The 18,080-nt window shown below is 34.8% G+C and overlaps 2 protein-coding genes across 2 annotated transcripts; both read left to right on the plus strand.

The window, feature by feature from the left end:
- The first annotated feature begins 1,683 nt into the window (after nucleotides 1-1,683).
- Nucleotides 1,684-2,628, plus strand: LOC114100133 (olfactory receptor 5B17-like). The gene has a single exon (XM_027944776.2). The coding sequence runs from the start codon at nucleotides 1,687-1,689 to the stop codon at nucleotides 2,626-2,628; it is 942 nt and encodes a 313-aa protein (XP_027800577.2). The 5' UTR covers nucleotides 1,684-1,686.
- A 5,477-nt stretch (nucleotides 2,629-8,105) lies between these two features.
- LOC114099977 (olfactory receptor 5B2-like) lies at nucleotides 8,106-9,047 on the plus strand. Its single transcript, XM_027944550.2, has one exon. The coding sequence runs from the start codon at nucleotides 8,109-8,111 to the stop codon at nucleotides 9,045-9,047; it is 939 nt and encodes a 312-aa protein (XP_027800351.2). The 5' UTR covers nucleotides 8,106-8,108.
- The last annotated feature ends 9,033 nt before the right edge of the window (nucleotides 9,048-18,080 follow it).

Here is an 18,080-nt window from a genome sequence, read left to right on the forward strand (position 1 = left end):
TGAGATGGTAAGCTTTTCTAGATTATAGAGTGGGGCCTAAAGGGAACACATTAATAATCACAGGAAATGTGTATGTACACACACACACACATATGCATATGATACAATCGTAGCTTACATTTTTGTGTGTATTACAAGTGTAATTGTGTCATTGGCAAACAATTTAAATCTCAAAATGTAAAATGATGGGTTTTGGAGCCAGTAAGCAGGCAATAAATAGTGGTTACAAAAGAATGGATACCCTTCTCGAAGTTCCAAATAAGAGATTTAAATATCATGCCTGCGCAAGAACTAATGTGAGAGTGTTGACTCCCCAACAGTGAGCCTGTAACCCCCAACATCTGTGATCCAGCTTAGACTGACAGCAATGTGGATGAGGATGAATCCAAGGGGGACTCTTTTAACATAAGCCAAAATGTGGGTCTCCAGGAAGATACTAAATAAGAGAGGTTTTGAGGATCCCTTGAAGAACCAATGTCTCCCAGAGATAGAGGACAGAGCTGATATGTGATGCAAATACACTTTTCTCAGAGCCCTGGATTTTCCACGGTACTATATTTTTCCTTCAGAATTAATTGGTTTTTTTGTAGCTCGAGATTGAACCCAGGGATGCTTAACCACTGAGTCACATCCCCAGCCCTTTTTATATTTTATTTTGAGACAAGATCTTGCTGAGTTGCTTAGGTCCTCGCTAAGTTGCTGAGGCTGGCTTTGAACTGGCAATCCTCCTGCCTCAGTTTCCCAAGCTGCTGGGAGTACAGGCATGCATCACCACACCAAGCTTCAGAAAGAATTTTGCTGGCTGTGCATGTCTCTAATGCTGCATTTACCCTACTGCATTCACCATGAATTAATTTAAGAATCTCTCTTCCATGCAATAATTAGGCTTATTACAACAGAAACAATGATTAAGTGTAAACTTAATAAAATTAAAATAAATTCACTTTAAAACTGATGAGATAGATACATTCAACATATCAAAATTACAAAATGTATCAAAACATCATGTTATCCCATCAATATGTAATAATTCTACATATTTATATATCACTTAAACATTAATTTAAATTTAAAAAAAAATCAGTTCAAATTCACCAATAGCATATAAGTTAGGAACCACTATGGTTGGTTTTAAATCTTGGATCTGTCTGTCCTTTAATATGTGCGTAATCATGAATAATTTATTCATCTTCTTTGCTACTAAGTTACTTCATGTATACATAGGCATAACTAATCAATCCAATGGGATTGATGAAAGGATTAAGTGAACATACACATATATGTACACAGTTCTTTATGTGTGAGAACTTCATAAGTGCAAGCAGTTAGACTAAAAAGATCTTAAACTAGAGAAAGACTTCTTCTAAGCATGTGACCTTGGATAGCTCCCATTTCTTTCCTGCAATTTAGTTAATCCGTTCAGAAATTTAACAAGTAGATACTGCTTCTTCATAAGTCTATTGCTGCACAGATAAGTTATCCACTAAATTGCATTGTCATTCCGTACCATAGATGTCAGAATATTGAAAGAAAATTTTTGTTATAATAAAATTATGCTTATAGTTTTATTTATATAATAAAACTATGCTTATACATTTCAATTTTTGTTCGACTGACTTTTGTTCATCAATGTATTCTTTTAGCTCTCTTTGCTACACAGCACCTGGTGGTCCTAATGTACCACCCATGGAGAATAACACGGAGGTGAGGGAATTCATCCTGCTGGGACTGACCAGCGCCCCACAACTGCAGCTTCCCCTCTTCATACTGTTCACTGTCGTCTACCTCATCACTCTGGTGGGGAACCTGGGGATGATCACGTTGATCCTGCTGGACTCCCGCCTCCACACCCCCATGTACTTTTTCCTTAGTAACTTGTCTCTGGTGGATTTTTGTTACTCTTCAACAGTCACTCCCAAGGTCATGGCTGGGTTGCTTATGGAAGACAAGGTCATCTCCTACAATGCTTGTGCTGCTCAGATGTTCTTTTTTGTACTTTTAGCCACTGTGGAAAGTTACCTCTTGACTGCAATGGCCTATGACCGCTATGCAGCAGTGTGCCAACCCCTACACTACCCTACCATCATGACCACAAGGGTGTGTGCTTATCTGGCCATATGCTGTTACATCCTTGGTTTTCTAACTGCTGCTATTGACATTGGAGACATGTTCTGTCTCTCTTTCTGTGTGAATGTGATCCATCACTTTTTCTGTGATATTCCAGCTGTCATGACTCTGGCTTGCTCTGATAAACACCTTAATGAATTGATCATTTTTCTTATTTCAAGCTTTAATATCTTTTTGGCACTTCTTGTTATCTTGGTTTCTTACCTGTTCATATTTACCACCATTTTAAAGATGCACTCAGGTGAGGGATACCAGAAGGCTTTATTCACCTGTGCCTCACACCTCACAGCAGTTTCTATATTTTATGGGACTGTTATTATTATGTACTTGCAACCAAGTTCCAACCGCTCCATGGACACTGACAAAATTGCATCTGTGTTCTACACTATAGTCATCCCCATGCTGAACCCTGTGGTCTACAGCCTGAGGAACAAGGAGGTCAAGAGTGCTTTCAAAAAAGTTGTTGAGAAGGCAAAATATTCTCTAGGTTTAGTTTTTTAATTATGTAGTTTTGATTTGCATTTGCTCCTTGACCAATGATTTTGAAAATCTTTCATGGTACTTATTGGTCTTTTACAAATCTTTGCAAAAATGTCTATTCAAAGGCTTTGCCCATTTTTAAATAGAAGTTTCTTTTTTCATTGTTGCCTGAGGTGTATAAATCCTTTATATATTCTCTATGGTAAACCCTTATTAGATGTATGATTTACAAATATCTCTTTTACTATTCCATGGGTTTCCTTTTCACTTTCTTGATAACATACTTTAAGGCACAAAAGTGTAATGTTGAATGACTTTGTTTTTTCTTGTGGGTGTGTCATACACAAGAAATCATTGCCAAGCCTAAAGTCTAAAAGATTTGCCCATATTTCCAACAATTTTATGGCTGTGGCTTTCACATTTAGGTTATTAATCATTTTGATTTTTGTGAATAATATGAAGTAAGAATGCAGCTTCACTGCATATATTGCATTTAAGGTATACAGTATGATGTTTTATGTGCATGTACATTGTGAAGTGATTACTAAAGTCAAGCAAATTAACTTATTCATCATCTTATACCATCATTTTTCTTTTGTGTATGTTAAGGCTACTCAAAGTCTACTTTGTTGGCAAATATTCAATATAAAATACCCAACTTCACTCTTTTATATATTATTATCCATTTGTCCTAGAACCATTTGTTGAAGATTGTTCTTTTCCCATTAAATAGACAATTCAGCCTCATGAAAAATCAATTAACCATACATATATGGGATTATTTTGGAAGCATCAACTCTATTTCATTGGCTTAGACCTGTATTCTTAAGCCAATACCAAAATGCTTTGATTCCTTTTGATTTGTATTCAGCTTTGAAATCAAGAAGTGTGAGTCTTACTCTGTTCTTCATCAAGATTGTTTTGGCTCTTCAGGATCTTTTGTCCTTACATATAAATTATTTTCAACTTATGGAAAAAAATCTATTAGAATTTGAACGCAGGTTTTCTGGCAAAATGAAGGCTTTCCCTGTGTAGTCATTTAAAGATATAGGCTGATAAGGAATTCACCATATTTACCTGCACCTTCTGGAACATGAACTCTCTTCAATCTCCATGACAGGTGAGAGATACCTAGAGGGCAATGCATATGCTCCAATCTACCTGCCCAGAAATGACACGTACTCAGCCCTCCTATGGTTCATTTTCTACGGGTAGCTCATGTCTCAGTCACACTGCAATGGGGCAGGCACATGCAAGAAAGTAGATGGAAGGCTTTAGCTACACTATTTTTGTGACCCATGCTACCCATGCTACCTCAATTTTTATAAACTGTATAATATTAATGTATCTAACTTTATGCATGCTAGAAATTGTTCTCCAGCTTGTATATAAGTGATATGATAATCTTCTTGACCATCCTATAAGGAAGAGATGATGTTATTATAACTTTCATTACAGATGAGGCACTGAAATTTGATAGAGTTAATTTGCTTGATATGAAACCAGGCCATCTTAGTAAACAGAATAAACATTTAAATACTACTACACATGGTTGCAATGAGAAAGGTGTGATGAGTCTTTTTGGAATTGAAGGCTCAGAGTAGACTGTAGAAAAGAAAATGGATCTATTTTCTTTATAGGAAAAAAATTATAATAAAATAAAAACACTCCCAGACTTTAAATGTGATGATATATAAGTCTCTGTGTGTTTTTAGATTTTGAGGAAAAGACCCTTGATATATCTTTGAAAAACAATAAAAATGCATGGCCCTGAGGATGATTATAGTTAACAATGTTGTGTTATATAATTTAAAATATCGAGAAGAAATTTTGCATATTTTCATCACAAAGAAATGATAAATATTTAAAATGATGGATAACTTAAGTGTTCTAAGTTTGATACACAATGACTAACTATGCTTAAACATCACACCACATACCTCAAAGGATATTCAGCTATGATCTGACAATTTAAAAAAATAAAAAGAAACACTAAATAAATAAAAATAAAATGACACAATATAAAGATTTTGCTGGGAAAACTTGAGCCATCGTTGAGAAATAGCAAAAAGGAAGGTCAGATAAAAACTAAGTGCAAAAAAAGACATGATGAAATTGGAATGAATTGCTCTTGAGAATGAAAACTGATAGAAACACTTCCATAAACAGTTTGGGATTTTCTGTAAATGTTCCTGGTACTTGTGTATTAGCTTCTGAAGTTCCACATGATTCCCAGTGCTTCATTTCAGAGGGACTAGATTTCAATTCTACTTCCTTTGACCATCTTTATTTATCTGAATGTTGATAGTTGAAACAGTTCAAATAAACATATTTACCATATGATGATGCAATCCAATTCCTATCTATTTGACCTAATTAAATAAAACCCCCTGCTCGCACAAGAAAAGTCACCAATATTTAGTTCAACTTTATTAATAATCACCTAAACACTGGAGTCCACAAAAATGGTCCTGCATCAGGATATGACAAAAATAATGTCTACAGTTGACTTATGAAACATTAAGCCCATAAAAGTTCCATTGAAGATACAGTTAACAAAATTGATGGACCCCCCCCAAATGAGTTTTGCTAAGTAAAAGTTGTCAGAATCAAAACCCACATGTTCTAGTGAAAGATATTCTTGCAAAAGAAAAATTAAAAATTTTGTTGAGTGGCTTTCAGGACACTGGGTGAAAAAAGAGGTTGGCCACCAAGAAGCTTAGAAAATTAGTTCAGGTGATTTTGGTAGTGGTTGCATAGCTACATATTTATCAAAAAGTCAAAAACTGTATGCTAAAAAGTATGCATATCATTGTTATTGATACATTAACCTGTAATACAAAACACATGTGCATACTCAAAATTTCCAAATTGGTCCCCACAGGCAGTTTAATTGTTCTTCTTTAGGAAAGAGGAGTTACAGATGCTCTCTTGCAGGGCATCATCTGAGAGATTCATGTCTTCATAATTGACTCTTGGTCCCCGTATATTAGTTTCTGAAATTCAACATGACCCCAGATGACTTCATTTCAGAGGCACAAGATTTCAATTCTACTCCCTTCGACTATTTCCATTTTATTTATCTGAATGTTGATAGTTGCTCATGCATATAGGCCTTGTCCTGATTTGGGGATTTGCTAGAATCCTGCAACAGAGTTAAAGGAATACCTAAAAATAAAATTTATATTAAATGACATGAAAATATAACCCACCTTTAACTTGTTGTTGTATAGGCAGTCCCTTATTTGCTATCTAAAAGCATAATTCTGCAAATTTTGTGGAAGAGATCTTTATATTGTCTTCATTTTACAATTAAGAAGGAGGAGACCATCTCTGCCAAAGACCTAGAAAAAAATGCATTATAGACTCAGGACTTGAACACATGTTAATACCACTCTTTCCATTTTCTTTCCTGCCTTAGGCAGCTTGGGACCATTAACCACTACCTGAGACAGACAGCTTCTCTAAGATAATGGATGCGTTAATCTGTTGTTGAATTTCGTATTTCAAGCTCCCTGTTCAAGATTGTTGCATGCTCCCAAGAGGAAGGTAAGTTTCTATATTCAATAAAGACTCAGTAAAATCTGAAATTCTAGCAAAATAGTAGGATAGCTATACTCAATAGTTTGAATGTTTTTCTTTAAAACTGAGGTGGATATGGGGTGTAATGTCAACAGTCATATCAGCAGAGTTCCATGATATTTACAAAATATCATTGTTTTGCTAAACTAAGAAATTTCGGTCAAAAACAAGAGTATAGATGACGTTCTGATAATTAGGTGGTAATTTCACCTTCTCTGTATGTATGCTTATTATTGGAGATAAACAAAAAATGAACAAGTAAAATGGCTCTCATTTAAGCCAGAGAAGAAAGCACACAAAATTAAGTTATAAAGAATTAAGTTCTGACTTTTATTTTAATATTTTCTCCATAACTGTAATTATTTCTATCACATTTATATATATTGACTTTTATGTGAATAAAATAATAGGCTGGTGATTAAGACCAAACTAGGTTAAATCTTGAATCTTCTTCATCCTAGATATATAATAATAGAGCATAACAAAACTGCACAAATATTAATTTATCTTCCTGGTAAAATAAAAATGCCTGCACATGCATAACACATGCTCACACTTCTGTATAAAGACCCCCTCAATTGTCATAGAATAGATCATATACCAAAAAGTGCTCATGTGTGTGAAGACTGGCAAATATAATGCCTCCAAGGGTTTAGTTTATGCAGTAAGATTGCTGAAAGTTAAGAAGAAGATGGTAGGGAATTCTAGTTAGCCTTTGGTGCTTACCTTCAAAGACTTCATATTCAAATAAAAAGAATTAAAACATTGCTTCTACACAGAAACAGATTCAAAGGAACATTTTTTTAAGTTTGCATTTTTTTGATGTTGTAGGTAAATGTTTATTAACATGGATATTCATTATTTATTGTTAAGTGGAAAAGATGGGTTACCAATTTGTAGCACTACTACCAAACAATTCGTACTTAAAAACAATTAAGCTTGCATATTTTTAACATTTTAATTTTAATTTAATAATTGTGTATATTTATGGACTACATGAGATGCAAGATCTGCAGGCTACAGTAAAGCACAACTAGGAACTTTCAGCCCTAAATCTCAGTGATTTAAATAGATGAATATACCATAGAAAGAAAGAATTGGTATAAGAAATGGATATTCTTCCAGTGTAAGCCAAAATATGGATTTCGAGGAAGAAATTGAACAAGAACAGCAAAAGAAAAAACAGCCACTTGGTAGTGCTAGAGCAGCCAATCATGGATGGAGGAACAACAAAGAGAAGACATAGAAAATCTTAGTAACCCTAAGTGAGAGAAAATGGAAATCAAGAGGGAAACTACAAGACTGCAGAGCTCACTCATTCCTGAAGCTTCGTATAAGGCCACCTACTTCTAAGCCAACACCAATACAATCCATCATTGTACATAGATAATATTACTATAGCTGACACAAAGTCATAATCCCCCAGAATTTAGATGTTATTTTCACATTGAATTCTTACAATAATATTTTGCTTTAGATACCATTACTTTCTTCATTTTGTGTATGTGATGCATGATATACATATATATATATATATAAAATACTACATTATATGTTATAATTATACATATATAATTATATACACATTACCCGACATGTTATGTTGTTTGATTCATAAAATTTAGCATGCATTAATTTAAATCATTTAAAATTTGACAAATAGTATTTGACTTAAATTGAATTTTCAGATTTAAAAGTTTCTAACTCAATAAATAATTAATGCCCTAAATTTTGCAGCTAAGTTCAAATTCACACATTGGAAGAGTTTGAAATGTGTATTATTGCCGCAATGAAATAATTCACCTGTTTTGTATAAATGTTTTATTTTCAGGGAAATATTTATTTCATAACACCTATTTACATTCTTGTACTTTATTTCTCTCTGCTAAAGAGCATCTCCTGACTCCCAAATAGCATGGATGCAGAACAGGACAGAAGTGACAGCGTTCATCCTACTAGGACTCACCAATGCCCCAAGACTACAGGTGGCCCTCTTTATCATGATCACACTTATCTATTTCATTAATGTTCTTGGAAACCTTGGGATGATTGTTCTCATTCTCACTGATTCTCGTCTCCACACTCCCATGTACTTTTTTCTTGGTAGCTTGTCTCTGGCGGATTTAGGCTACTCTTCTGCTGTCACTCCCACAGCCATGGCTGGGCTCCTTCTAGGAGACAAGGTCATCTCCTACAATGCCTGTGCTGCTCAGATGTTCATTTTTATAACCTTTGCCACTGTGGAAAATTTCCTCTTGGCATCTATGGCTTATGACCGCTTTGCCGCTGTGTGCAAACCCTTACATTACTCTACCACCATGACTACAGGTGTGTGTGCCTGTATGGTCATAGGCTGCCATGTCTGTGGTTTCCTGAATGCCTCCATCCACATTGGAGAAATATTCAGTCTCTCCTTCTGTAAGTCCAACGTGGTTCATCACTTCTTCTGTGATATTCCAGCAGTCATGGCTCTGTCTTGCTCTGATAGACACGTCAATGAGCTGGTTCTTGTTTATGTAGCCAGCTTCAATGCCTTTTTTGCTCTTCTAATTATCTTGGTGTCCTACCTATTCATATTTATCGCCATCCTGAAGATGCACTCAGCTACAGGATACCAGAAAGCTCTGTCCACCTGTGCCTCCCATCTCACTGCTGTCTCCATTTTCTATGGGACAATTATCTTCATGTACTTGCAGCCCAGCTCCAGTCACTCCATGGACCCTGACAAATTTGCCTCTGTGTTCTACACCATGGTCATCCCCATGCTGAACCCCGTGGTCTACAGCCTCAGGAACACGGAGGTCAAGAGTGCATTCAAGAAGATAGTTTTAGAGGGAAAAGTGTTTCTAAAATTTTGATTTAAAAATTGTAGGATGCATAATAACTTAATGTCATGCTTCTCAGATCTTCTCCATGTGCTGAACCACATATTAAGGTGCATATCGAAGTCAAGTTCCTGAAGTCAAATACTTATCTCCTCAAAAATCAGTTTATTGTGTAGAAACGAGGAAACATATCCAGAAATATAATATTCTGTATAACAATGGTGAGAGGTGTCACAAGTTATTTTGCTTCTGGCTTATCAAAAGAATGTATTAAGGATATTTGATTAATTCATTTCACCTATATGCACTTTTTCTATCAAACATTAGTAGAAACACACATGTAAAGTTAGAAAAAACTTGTGACTGTGAACATTTTCATGAATATACCCACATGAGTACATATAAATGAGTAGAAAATTTGCCAGACATAAATAGAATGTGACTAATTTTGGTGAAAAAAAAATTTAAGTAATTGAGGTATTAGATAATTAATTTGACTAATATTATTTATTTATTTAGTTGAGTAAGTGTTCTAAGAGTGTTAGTGTAAAACTTAAATGATTATTTGTTTCATAGTAGGTCCTCAATAAATATCTGTTAAATGAATAAAATAATTGATCTTTGAGTTCAATTGTATCAATATTTTGAATCTTTGAGCCATTTATGGTAATACTTTTATCGGCAGTAAGAAAAGCCATTTAGATATACTTCTAGAAAAATTCAGGAGGCACATTGATTTTTCTGCTTTGTAGCAATATTGTTATTTGCATTTCCAGCCCCTCGTTCCCTTCCCACTTTTTGAAATGGTGATTTTTTTGGAAATATCCTCCTCAATTAGATCATTTGAAACTATCTCATAATTTGTATTTAGAAATGCTCTCATTAACTGGCAAGTAACATGGCAATTAGGTAACTATTTAGAAAAACATAAGTTATAAGATTAAAAGTTTTAATACCTGATCACATTTGGAAAATTACTTCCATCATATAAATTATACAAGTGAAATTATTTTAAATATTCATGAAAATCAGAGCATGACAGTTTCCATCAGCCACAAAGATAAAGTACTTTCTATATGCTAACATAGGGAACAATATTCACAATTTTTAATTATCAGAGAGCTCTATATAGCACAAAACCTATTCAAGGGAATGTGCACTCATGTCTAATTTACATTCTCTACACAGTAAGTGCCTTCTACAGCTCAGTACTTGTAAGATGATATTTGAATGTGCTAAAGTGCAGAGGCTGGTACTTCTGAGGCCATGTCATATGGCACAAATACTCACTACTGTCTATATGGTGATCTTTCTCAAGCTGTAATAACTGTCGTTTTTAAATTATAAATCATTATTTAATTGCACAAATTTATCTTGTACAGTATGATTATCTTTTTATATATTACATGAATTTTTAAAAGATACATAACTGTACATATTAATAGAGTAACATGATGCTTTTATACATATACACACTGTATAGTGTTTAGATCATAATTAAACACACCTCCTCACATTTTGTCATTTCTTTTTTTTAATATTTATTCTTAAGTTTTAGGTGGACACAGTATCTTCATTTTACATTTATGTGGTGCTGAGGATCGAACCCAGTGCCTCTTGCATGCTAGGCGAGAGCTCTACCACTGAGCCACAACCCCAGCCCCACATTTTGTCATTTCTTTATGGTATAAATATTCAAAGTCCATTCTTCTAGATTCTTGGCATTTACAGCACATCACTCACTATTCTGTGGGATCACCTGCTCTGCACGGCAGAATTTCTTGCTGTCAACTAACTACAACTTAGTTCCCACTGACCAACCTTTCTCTATCTCTCCATCCTCCCCACTCACCCCAGCATCTGGACCTACTGCTCTCTGGACTTGTATGAGAACAGCTGTTTGGGTTTCACATATAAATGGAATACCAGTGCATCCAGTGGTATTTGTCTTTCTGTGTTTTGCTTATTTTACTTGGCCTAATGATCTACAGTGCCATCCATATTGCACCAAAATTTTGGAAACATGCTCTTTATGGCTGAATAAAGTATATTATATATGCCACATTTTCTTTATCTTTTCATCAGTTGATAGGTTCTTTGCTTCCACTTCTTAACTATTGCGAATAGTGCTGCAATGGACATGGGAGTGCATATGTTTCAATGCTTAGTACCATCATAAGTATATATGTGTGTGTGTGTGTGTGTATACACACATAAAAATATATATTCTTAATGAATAACATGAAATATGAAATATTAAAAGGGAATAAATGAAAAATCATGAAACTAATATATATAAAAATTATATAAAATGCTTTGATGGCTAGTATAAATATTGACTATACAAAACTGAACTTAGAATTAACATATACAAGTTAGATTTTTTTAATTTTCAAAACACAGCTTAGAGATGGAAATACAAAAGACGATAAAGAGAAAGACTGCTTTCCCATTTGATGTTATCACAAGAGCATTTTGATGCTATAGATTCTTGGTTTTATTTCTTAGGCTGTGGGTCTCTTATTAAGGAAGATATTTGCTGCACCTATAGGTGGGTAGGAGTGTAGAACCTCTGTTTTGTTGTATCAGTTGTAATCTCTGGTCGGTCACCCAGGACTTTCAGGCACTTTGAGTTGAATTTAGTGCAGGGTGAGAGGGATCGACCTTCATTATTTTATAAATAATGGCTATCCAGTTTTCCAAGCACCGTGTGTTAAAAAGACTGTCTTTTTTCCTTCTTGGAAACTTTATCATTTTTTTTTTTTAATTTTTTATTGTTGGCTGTTCAAAACATTACATAGTTCTTGATATATCATATTTCACAATTTGATTCAAGTGGGTTATGAGCTCCCATTTTTACCCCATATACAGATTGCAGAATCATATCAGTTACACATCCATTGATTTACATATTGCCATACTAGTGTCTGTTGTATTCTGCTGTCTTTCCTATCCTCTACTATCCCCCCTCCCCTCCCCTCCCCTCCCCTCCCCTCTTCTCTCTCTGCCCCCTTTACTGACATTCGTTTGTCCCCCTTGTATTATTTTTCCCCTTCCCCTCACTTCCTCTTGTATGTACTTTTGTATACCTCTGAGGGTCTCCTTCCATTTCCATGCATTTTCCCTTCTCTCTCCCTTTCCCTCCCACCTCTCATCCCTGTTTAATGTTAATCTTCTTCTCATGCTCTTCGACCCTACTCTGTTCTTAGCTACTCTCCTTATATCAAAGAAGACATTTGACATTTGTTTTTTAGGGATTGGCTAGCTTCACTTAGCATAATCTGCTCTAATGCCATCCATTTCCCTGTAAATTCTATGATTTTGTCATTTTTTAATGCAGAGTAATACTCCATTGTGTATAAATGCCACATTTTTTTATCCATTCATCCATTGAAGGGCATCTAGGTTGGTTCCACAGTCTAGCTATTGTGAATTGTGCTGCTATGAACATCGATCGATGTAGCAGTGTCCCTGTAGCATGCTCTTTTTAGGTCTTTAGGGAATAGACCGAGAAGGGGAATAGCTGGGTCAAATGGTGGCTCCATTCCCAGCTTCCTTCTTGGAAACTTTATCAAAGACAAGCTGAACATGTCTATGAGGCTTTGTCTTGGTGTCCTCTATTTCACTGGTCTTCGTGTTTGTTTATATGCCAGTCCCATGCTGGTTTTGTTATTATAGCTCTGCAGTATAACTTGAGGTTGGAAGTTATGAAGTCTCCAGCCTTGTTCTTATTGCTCAGAGTTGCTTTGTCTATTCTGGGTCTTTGATTCCTCTGTGTGAAGTTTTAGGACTTTTTTTCATGGATATGTGAGGAATGACATTGGCATTTTGATGGAGATTGCATTGAATCTGTATATCACAGTTTGTACAAGACCATTTTGACAAAATGAGTCTGCCTATTCAAGAACCTGGGAGGTCTTTCCATCTTCCAAGCTTTCTTCGATTTCTACTCCTCAGTATTCTATGTATTTTAATTGTAGAAGTCTTCCTCCGCTTTGGTCCTGTTTATTTATTCCCAAGGCTTTTTATTTATTTTAATGTTATTATGAATGGAATTGTTCTCCTGATTTCTTTTCATTGGGTTCTCTGTTGGTGTGTAGAAAAGATGTTGCAGTTTGAGCTTGTACCGTGCTATTTTGCTAAATTCATCAGGGTAGGAATCTGGTGGAGTTTTTCGGATCTTCTAAATATAGCACCCTGTCATCAGAAAACAGAGATAATTTGACTTATTTTTTTCCTATTTGTATTCCATTAAATTACTTATGTTGCCTGATTGCTGTGGCTAGAGTTTCAAGAAATATGTTGAATAAGAGGGGTGAGAACGGACATCCTTCTGTCTTTGAATAATGACTTTGAATGACCAGTGGGCTATTAAAGAAAACAAGGTAGAAAGTTTTGAATTTCTAGAAACAAATGCAAATGGAAACACAACCTATGGGATAGTTAAAGCAGTACTAAGAGGGAAGTTTACAGTTATGATTGCCTAGATTTTAAAAATCAGAAAGATCTCCAATAAAAAAAAAAAAAAACTAATGATGCATCTCCAGGTCTTAGAAAACAAGAAATAGCCAAACCCAAACAGTAGAATTTTTGAAAGACAATAGAGAAAAAACAAATGAAATAGACACTAAAAAATACAAAGATCAATTAAATGAAGAGTTGTTCCTTCCAAAAGATAACAAACTTGACAAGTCCTTAGAAAACATCACCAAACGAAAGTGGGAGAAGACCCAAATGTACAAAATTTGAGTGGTGGTGGCAAAAGGGCATATTACAACAGGTATCACCGAAATCATAAGGGAATACTTTGAAAAATAATATGCCAATAAATCAGAAAACCTAAAAAAAAAGAAGTACAAATTCCTGGGTATGTATGAACTGCCATAATTGAGCCAAGATTTAGAAAACATAAATGATCAATATCAAGCAATATTATTGAAGCAGTAATAAACAGTCTCCCTACAAGAAAGGCCTGAATTTTACCATACTTTTAAAGAATATCTAGTGTTAAGGCTCCTCAAACTGTTTCATAACAGGGAAAGGTATATGTAATATAGCATATAAGTAGAATCAAGGATGTAAACAACATGATGATCTAAATAGATGTTGACAAATTTCAATATCCCTTCCTGAAAAAAATCTAAAGAAACTAAGTATATAAAGATCACACCTTAACATAATAGAAGCTGTGATATGAGAAACCCTATAGCCCTCATCATACTGAATGGAGAAAAACTGAAAGCATTTCCTTTAATATCAGGGACAAGACAAAGTTCCCACTCTCCCCACTCTCATACAATACAATACCTGAAATTTTACACAGAGCAGTCATGCTTGAGAAAGAAATAAAAGGGATATTAATACTAAAGAAGGAAGTTAAATTATCCCTGTTTGCAGATAATATAATTCTGTGTTTAGAGTACTCTATGTCACTTCCAAAAGACTCTCAAAGATAATAAACAAGTTCAGCAAAGTTACAGGGTAATATCAACATACAAATTTTTGAAGCTGGTTCATATACCAACAATTAATTGACTGAGAAATAAATAAGGAAAACAATCCAATTTACAATTGTCCCGAAAAGCAATACTTAGGAATAAAACTAACCAAGGATGTGAGAGACCACTACAATAAAAATTATTAAAAAAACTCCAAAACAATATTAAAGATGACACTAGAAGATGAAAAGACCTCCTGTGTTCATGAATTGGTAGAATTAGTATTGCTAATATGGTCATATTGTCCATAGGGATCAATAAAGTCAGTGAAATTACCATCAAAATACCAATGACGTTCTTCAAAAGATGCCAAAGCACCAAAATTGCCAAATGACCACAGAAATCTCACACAGACAGAGCAATGCTGGAGGCATCTTAATACCTGGCTTCAAATATACTATAGAGGCACATTAACAAAATAACTTAATATTGGCATGGAAACTGACATGTAGATCAATGAACTAGAAAATAGGGCACAGACATAAACCCATGCATCTACAGCCATTTGCTTCTCAACTGAGGTGCCAAAAACATACATTGGATTAAAGGCATCCTCTTCAAAGAAAACAGTGCTGGGAAAATTTTATATTCACTAGCACAATTTTGAAACTAGACCCCTGTCAGGAGCTGCTCTGGACAGGAGCTATGTACACAGCTTTAAGTCCTGAGTCAAGAGGTACTGAACTGGTATTGTACCCATTGCACTGCAATTGGACCTTACCTCCACTGGGATAAGAGAGGTCCAGCTCTAGGAGTGGGCATCACCGGATGGAGTTGGATCACACCCACTTGTTTGTTGTAACCCTACCCCTTGCTCATTTGAATGGCTTCTCCCCAATGAAACCCAGGTTTGAGGCGTGCTCCTCCTCTTTCTTGCCTGCCTGGCCCCCCCTTGTGGGAGCTGTGGCTGAGGAGCAGCCACTGAACCTAAAGAAAAGGTGCTTTCTGTGTCTGTATCTTTATTTAGTCATACCAAAAATCACTTGGAGTGTCCCTGACCGGTTTAGTCGTGTGTCATGACAGATCCCTAGGTCTCATCCTGAACAACAAAAAAAAAAAAATCAGTTCAAAATAGATCAAAAATCTTAATGTAAGATCTGAAATTATGACGAGAAAAACACAGGGGAAAGATCTCAAGATATTGACATAGGCCATTATTTCCTGGACAGGACTCTAACAGTTTGGAAATAAAAGCAAGAACTGACAAAGGAGATTACACCAGATTAAAAAGCTTCTGCATAGCAAAGGAAACAATCCACAGAGTGAAGAGATAACCTACAGAAAGAGACCAAATCTTTGCCAGTTGCCTATATGATAGGCAGTGGATTAATATCCAACACACATAAAGAATTCAAGAATGTTATCTACAATTAACACCAAAAAATAACCTAATTAATAAATGGATAGAAGAACCAAACAGGTATTTTTTCCAAAAATACAAATACCTAACAAATATGAAAAAAAAATGTTCAACATCTCTGACAATCATGGATGTGTAAATCAAAACTACCTTGACGTTTCATGTCACTCCATTTAGAAAGGCAGTCAGGAATTCAAATAACAATAAATGCTGTTGAGGATGTGGAGAAAAAGGTACACTCAAGCATTTTTTGGTGTGATTACAACCACGTTGGGAAGCATTATGAAGATTCCTCAAAAAACTAGGAATGGAACCACCATATGACACAGCTAACCCCCACTTTGGTGTATATCTAAAAGAACTAAAATCAGCATACTATAGTGATTCAAACACACCGGTGTTTATAGAAGCACACTTTGCAGTAGCCAAGTAATGGCATCAACCATGTACTGGTCAACAGAGGAGTGGATAAGGAAATTGTGGCATATATATACACACATTGGAGTTTTTCTCAGCCATGGAGAATAATGAAATTTGCTGACAAATGTACACAATTGCCAAATATTATGTTACATGAAATAAGCCAGACCTAGAAGTCAGGGGTCAAATGTTTTCTCATATGTAGAAGCCAGAACAAAATAAGGATAAAATAATGGAGGGACGAATCCCATGAAAATAGAAATCAGTGGATGAGAAGGAGGGGGTTGTGGAAGAGGAAGGAGAGACAGTGGGATGAAATTAATCAATCTATCCTATGTGTGTATATGAATATACCACAGTGAATTTCACAGTGAATGTATATTTATAAAACACTAATTTTAAAAACAATAACTATATGGAAGACCAGTAAAGTAGAGGAAAATGAATGGGGGGGGAGAGAGAAAGAGAAATACTGGGGACTGAATTGAAGCAAATCATACTGCATGTTGGTATGATTATGTCAAAATGGGGTTGTGGCTCAGGATTAGAGCACTCACCTAGTGGGTATGAGGCACTGGGTTCAATCCTCAACACCACATATAAATAAATAAATAAATAAATAAATAAATAAATAAAGGTATTGTGTCCATCTACAAATAAAGAACATTAAAAAAAAGATGAACCCCAGTATTGTATGTAACTACAATCCTCTAATAAGAAGAAGTACAGGACCGACTAGTTCTGGAGTTCATAGTATATTCCATTCTCCTGAACTGAATTGAGATTGTGTCATATTTTTAATGAAAATGTCTGATATTTATTTCAAGAAACATGAATATAAGATTTGTTGTTAGATTTAGAGTTTTATAATTCACACATAAATGTAGCTAATAGATTTACTTAAGATTATTTTTTGTAAATGTAAATCCATAAAAAAAGGGAACTAAGACTGAAAAAAGAAAGAAAGTCAAGTATCAAATTTTTCCTGTCATATGCAGGAACTAGACCGAAATAATGAGGAAAGGGGGAAGGGAATCCATGAAAATAGAAGAAACAACAGTGGAGCAGAGGAAGGGGAAATATTTGGAGGGATGAGGGATGGGAAAAGGGAGGAACAGTGTAATGAAAGTGGCCAAGCAATCCTGTGTGCATATACGAATATATCACAAAGGGTTTCACCTTTTTGTATGTCTAAATTGGACTAATTTTTTTTAAAAAAAAATATATATATAAATATATAGAAGTAAGACCAGTAGAATTGAGGAAGGGGAAGGGGAAAATTGAGAAAGAAAATTGAGGAAAAGAGAAAGCACTGGATACTGAAATGGAGCAAATTATATTTCATGCATGTATAACAATAATGCTCTAATAAAATATTTTTAAAAGATATCAATAAAAGATTGAGTATTCCAATCAAAAAAAGAATAAATGATCTAAAAATGATCTAAACAGACACCTCTGAAAAAAAGTACAAATTATCAATAAATATGTGAGAAAATGCTCAAAAGTTTTAACCATCAGTGAAATGAAATCCAGACTACATTGTGATTCCATGTCAACCTAGTCAGAATGTTTATAGGAAAGACAGTCAAATGAATCAGACATAACTTTCCTATATTTCATATATGAATACACCACCAATGACACTAAACTTCATCTATAACGACAATAAAGGGGACCTAATTAGAATAGGTTATACTTGATGTATGTATAATACATCAAAAAACACTCTATAGTCATGTGTATCTAAGTAGATCAAATAAATAATAAAATAATAATAATGACAGC

This window comes from Marmota flaviventris, chromosome 9, assembly GCF_047511675.1.
Source record: "Marmota flaviventris isolate mMarFla1 chromosome 9, mMarFla1.hap1, whole genome shotgun sequence".
Taxonomy (NCBI): domain Eukaryota; kingdom Metazoa; phylum Chordata; class Mammalia; order Rodentia; family Sciuridae; genus Marmota; species Marmota flaviventris.